We start from the raw sequence: 6,052 nt of genomic DNA on the forward strand, positions 1-6,052 counted from the left end.
TGAAAGCAAGGCTGAAGGCTCTCAATATGAGAATGCAGAGCGAAGTCACTCAAGAATACTATAAAGCAAAGTGGTGTATGAGAGAGCGTACCTGGTTTGTGATTCTAGCCCTGTATATATAGAATGTTATCAAATATAAACAGAATATAATATAAACGGCTATACCTGAATATCCGGTTGTTCATATCTGTTAACACCGAATTTCGTCCGGGTAATTAAATAGTAAAATTGGTTTTCATTTTCATCTTATTTTTTATTTTTTTATTATTTTATTTTAGTTTCATTATTTTTACCTTTTATTTAGTATTTGTTTAGTTTTTTTGCTTTTATTATTTAATTTGATAGTCTTAAAAAAAAAAGAGAAGAAAAAAATAGAAAAAGTCAATAAAAAAAAGAAAAAAAAGAAGAAAAAAAGAAAGAAAAAAAAAGAAAAAAGTCAATAAAAAAAAGAGAAAAAAAAGAGAAAAAAAGTTTGTTGGCAGGGGACGTAACAGAATTCCATCCTCCCTCACACAGGGACCACACCTCATCACTCACACTGGAAGGCACACTCACGACTGATGATTCTCATGAACACCCATTAACCAACAAAGAGGAATCCATCCATCACACCTTTTTTTCATCACCACCAAACACGCACACTGATACACTCCCATAGACACTCTCCCCATTAACTCGAGAGAACCACCCTCTCCGAAACCAATTCGATCACAGCCATATTCATCCATCAACCACATTTCTTTCTCACCCATAATCATCACTCACCGGAAAAGCAAAAAGGCACGAATTCTTCTCCAAAAATCTTTATTATCCATCATGATTCTAACAAGCAGAAGGAGATAAGTTTCATCTCTTCAGGTCCTTCCTTTCTCTGTTAACAAAGGTCACCTTCACCATCCACATTCACCCATGGCCGTAACCATCTAACCACTCACAGATCCTATCAACAACCTTCCACCATGTTTATCTCAATCAAATCTCCATTGATATTGTTCTCCTATTTTCCCTGCATTGAAGACAAAAAACAGAGAACCCATTTTCAACTCCAAAAACCCCAACCATCTCCATTCACGGTCTCCCCCACCGTCAGCACCCTTCCACCACCTTGATCCTCATCAAATCTCCAACCAACTTCAATTTCTATATTCACTCTTCATTATCCCCCAACGCCATCTTCCCTCGCGCTCAAACTCTCTCACCCTCTGTGTATACACAAAACCCAATCAAAGCATAAAAACAAAGGGAGAAGAGTGATAATCGCCGGCAGCATCAATTGTAGTGAGGGTGGTCACTGGCGGTGGCGAGAGTGCATTACGGAGGAACACTAACGGAGGCACTGACGGCGGCAGCGTTGACGGTGGTTGAACGACGGGAGAAGAGGAAGTCCACGCGACCTAGTAGAAAGAAAACCAGCAGCGGAGGCGCGACGGTGGTGGAGAGAGATCGACGTTGAGTGGAGGCCCTGGCTTGGTGGTATCCCAGGCGTTTGGTGGCGCAACCACGGCGGTTGCCGACATCAGCCGCGTGTACCGGCGGAGGGTTTCTCACGCGCAAAGAAAAGAAAAGAAGGGGGGTTTGGAGTCGTGACCGACGAGGGCTCCGGCAGCAAGTGTCGTCACCGACAACATTTTAGACCGCCATTCACGACGGTGGGATCGGTGGCAGCCAGTCCGGCGGAGGCAGCAGAGTCCTCGGGCAAGGGGAGGCTCTCGGGTTGTTTCGTTCAGGGGAGAAGACCCTAGGTATGATGGGTATGAATTGCACAAATGAGAGAAAATTTGAGGAACCCCTAATCAGACCTGTTAGGGTCAAGTGGCCTTGGGCCTGGCTGATGGTTTGTTTATTCTTCCCTGCACCCCTCATTCACGTTTCATACCTCCACTTTTATTATGCAAATAAAAAATGGAAAAGGCTTTGGGCTTGGGCTGTGATTTCTCTGTCCGCCACCGTGCAACTCTATTTGCACCACTATTCCCTTTCTGCACACAAGAAAGAGGCCTTGGGCCTGTTCAGCAAAATATCCAGTGGTACCTCCAATTTTGCTGCCGCACCCCCTATCTTTGGGCTTGGACCGAAATTACTACATGACACCTCAATTTCATTCTTGCACCCCTATCTTTGGGCCTGGACCAAGAAATTTTGTGTTACACCCCTGGTTTTAATCTCTGTACCCTATACTTATTGGGCTTGAATTGTGATGTTTTTTTTATTGTCTTTGTTTTTATTTCTTTAGTTTTGGCATTGTTTTATTATTGTGTGTGGTTATATCCCTTTACTAATAAAAATAAAAATATAAAAAAAATCATAAAAAATTAAAACAAATAAAAATATTTTGGAAAGATTTAAGCACACGTGCGACCGCTCGCGTAGGCCTTGTGCTGAAGATCTTTTCCTTTTCTTTTATAAAAATTAAAAATAAATAAAAATATTTTGAAAAGGTTTAAGCACACGTGCGACCGCTCGCGTAGGCCTTGTGCTGAAGATCTTTTCCTTTTCCTTTCTATAAATAAAATAAAAAATATTATTTTAAGGGTTCTAACGCATGTGTGATCATACGCATCGTCCTTGTGTTAGAAAACCCTTTCCTTTTTAAAAAAATCAAATAAAAATATTTTGAAAACGTATAAGCACACGTGCGACCGCTCGCGTAGGCCTTGTGCTGAAAACCTTTTCTCTTTTATATAAAAATACCAAAAAATATAAAATCTTCAAAAACCAAAAACATCTTCAAACAACAATCTTTCTGAAAGAACTACGTAACCCTGATTTCTCAGTATGACTAAGAATACGTAGGAGCAAGGTCAATCCTTGTCGGGCCCAAAAAACTAAAAAATATTTTTGTTTCTTTATATCATTGTTCTTGGGATAGTTAAACATTTTGCAAACCACATCTTTATTCGCGTATTTAATTAAAGGAACTGCCTTCGGGCAGGCATTGTAGGGTGCTAACACCTTCCCTACACGTAACCGACTCCCGAACCCAATCTTTGGTTTTCGTGGACCGTGTCTTCTCTTTATGGTTTTTTCCATAGTTTTCCAAAATAAACTATGGTGGCGACTCCAAATCTCTTTTTCAAAAGTCTATAAATTATTTTTGGATCGTCGTCCCGTCGTGATTTTTCGGTTGCGACAATATCTTATTTGATCTTTTCTGATATAGATTGTTAAGATATTATTGGGATGGATTATATCCTCATGATGGACCGTTGGCCCAATAGTGGAAATGATAATGACCCATCATTAATATGATTGAGGCCCATTAATCATCTTGGACCGTTCAGCTGCTAATCGCAACCGTTCGACTGAAATAGTATATCGTACATATATAATATAATAATATATATGACAAATGGTTTCTATTAACAGAAATGAATTTTGTTTATATTACATAAAATACTATCAACTATTACATATAAAAGAGCATGTCTTACTTAAGAAAACTAATACGAAGAAATTCAACTTTCTTTTTTTTTTTTATTTTTAACGCAAGAATTGAGTGCAATAGTTAATAAAAAACTATTTTTGTCACATGCTACAATATGGTTTACTTTAAATAGTGAATAACTTTTAGTATCATTGGTTGAATTTGTTAATCTAAATTTGTTAAATGATTTTTGTTTATATTATGGAGTTATATTTATTTCTACAATTTTGATTGAATATGTATAGTAGATTAATAATTTTATTTATCTTTAATAAGTGGTTAGTATATTAGAGTTTTCTTTCAATAATGAGGAAAATTTACACTTAAAGTGCAATAACAATCAAAATAAAACAAATAAGTGAATAAGTTAAAGTATAAAAAATTACAATTATTAAGAAATGTTTCAAACATATAAAAGAGTATATCTTAAATAAGAAACCAATTCGAAGAAATTCAATTTTTTATTTTTAACGCAAGAATTGAGTGTAATAGTCTCAATAGTAAGAATTCGAACAACAATGAGAATGGGTAGATAAAAATAATAAAACAATGGAGTTGAGAGGGTGTTATATTGGGACACTGTGTAGAACAACAGTCTCAATAGTAAGACCAGTTCTAAAACCAAACAAGACACCCCATTCAAGTCCTTCACCAGTGGTTTTGAGTCGATTTTCAGCTGATTTCCTTCTCATCTCGTCCAAGATGAAAAGCACACATGCACTTGACATGTTCCCATAGTCATTAAGCACATCTCTAGTGGCTTTCATCTTTTCAGCTTTGAGACCCAACTTTTGCTCAACTTGGTCAAGAATTGCAGGTCCACCAGGGTGTGCAATCCAGAAGATGGAGTTGTAATCAGAGATGTTCATATGATCATGAAAGCATGAATAGTTTTGCCCAATTTTATATGATTAACTGAATTGTATGCATGTGTCATATGATCATGGCCATTGTTGATTAAACCCTTTCTTAGCCAATGAATAAATTTTCGTCCCAAAGAAAAAAGAACATCATATGTTCTACCCTTTTTAAACCTAAGCCTTAAACAGAATGAAAACCCTTTTGAAAATCTTTACCTTGAGTTGAGTTGAGAATTATTGCATGGTATTGATAAAGGTTCAACTTTGGGGTTGTTAAGAAAGATGAAAAAAAAAGAAAGAAAAGTATTGAGCCAAGGTGTTGAGCAAAGCATGAAAAAAAGAGAAAAGATAGAATGCAAAAGGAAGATAAGCTCAATGCAAAAAGGGGAAAGTTGGGAGTAAGATTGATTGGTTAAAAAGAGAGTTCGTGTTTGAATTATGAATGTATAAATAATTCTCTTAACTTAAGGGTTTTGTGATCTAGAAAAACCAATTTTTCTTGTTAGCCCAAGCCACATTATAAGCCTTGAAAAAGTCCTTGTGATTAGAGCTGAGCAAAAATAATTGATCTGTACTGTACTATAGTTAACTGTACTATATTATACTAAAAAAAACTAATCCACTCTTCCTTAAAGTTCAGTATACTATTTTATGGTTCAGTTTTTAAAAATTGAACTTATAACAGTTTCAGTTCAGTTAACTGTGAGAACTGTATCTACTCTTTCCTCTTCCCTAGTTCTCGTTCAACTGCTTTGTCTTGCCAAAAAACCGTTATTTAATAATAAAATATTAATAAAAGAAACAGTTTACATAAAAAAACTAATAATTAAGTTTTTAAAAAAACAAATTATCACAAAATTTATATTTTCTTATCAATAAACATATAATGTATATAAATACAAAAACGTAATTTATATTTTTATATTTTTTAAGTTACATATAACGTGTGTATATATATATATATATATATATATATATATATATATATATATATATATATATATATATATATATATATATATTTTGTATTAGTGTGTGACATAATTTTTTATATTTTTTTATGGTTAAACCCCTTCAAAGGTCCCAATTTATGTAAGGTTTTTCCAGTTTCACCCCGTCTTATTTTTTTTTTGTCAATTTGATCCTTTTTAGTAAATAATCGACTCCGTTATGTAAGTCATCGCCGTTAAATGAACTTAACTCCGTTAAATTTTTGCTAACTTGTGAGGGTGACGTGGTTATAATTTTAAACGTGACTTACACAGGCATCATATGTGTTTTTTTTTTTAAATGAAACATTTAAAAAAATTGAGGTTTTTCTGAAAGATTTTAAAATTAAAGTTAATTGAAATTTGAATTGAGAAGAGAAAATCTGAAGCTTCAAATGGGACGTCAACCATGGAAGCATTTCCGTTCTGCGTTCATCATCAAGCACAAATTCACCTACAAACATAAACCAACCCAGAATCGCGCCTCCGTTGCAACAACTAAAAATCACTATATCTTCATCATGAACCAAAAGATAGCGAAGCTCCTCACATGGCCGTCATCTCCTTGGCACATCCTGCATTAGAAATCGGGACCAGAGAAAAGCAAATTCTCGCAATAGCCCAAGAACCCCAAATCAAACCCTACGAAGAGCCCTAAGTACAAATTTCATCTACCCCTCTTCTCCATCTCGCGCCACTCAAATCTGTGTAGCGTCATCCTAGAAGCCTCCACGTGTAGAGACAGAAGCTCACTAGTAAAAAATTGGGTTTTTACAGCG

General features: G+C 35.5%; 1 protein-coding gene across 1 annotated transcript; it reads right to left on the reverse strand.

The window, feature by feature from the left end:
- Window positions 1–3,990: 3,990 nt before the first annotated feature.
- LOC106779513 (chalcone synthase 6-4-like) lies at window positions 3,991–4,293 on the reverse strand. Its single transcript, XM_014667628.1, has one exon. The coding sequence runs from the start codon at window positions 4,291–4,293 to the stop codon at window positions 3,991–3,993; it is 303 nt and encodes a 100-aa protein (XP_014523114.1).
- Between the last annotated feature and the right edge of the window lie 1,759 nt (window positions 4,294–6,052).

Source organism: Vigna radiata, unplaced genomic scaffold (assembly GCF_000741045.1).
Source record: "Vigna radiata var. radiata cultivar VC1973A unplaced genomic scaffold, Vradiata_ver6 scaffold_289, whole genome shotgun sequence".
Taxonomy (NCBI): Eukaryota; Viridiplantae; Streptophyta; class Magnoliopsida; order Fabales; family Fabaceae; genus Vigna; species Vigna radiata.

Excerpts from the sequence above, each read along its gene's own strand:
- LOC106779513 (XM_014667628.1), bottom strand. The coding sequence starts at position 4,293 with ATGAACATCTCTGATTACAACTCCATCTTCTGGATTGCACACCCTGGT.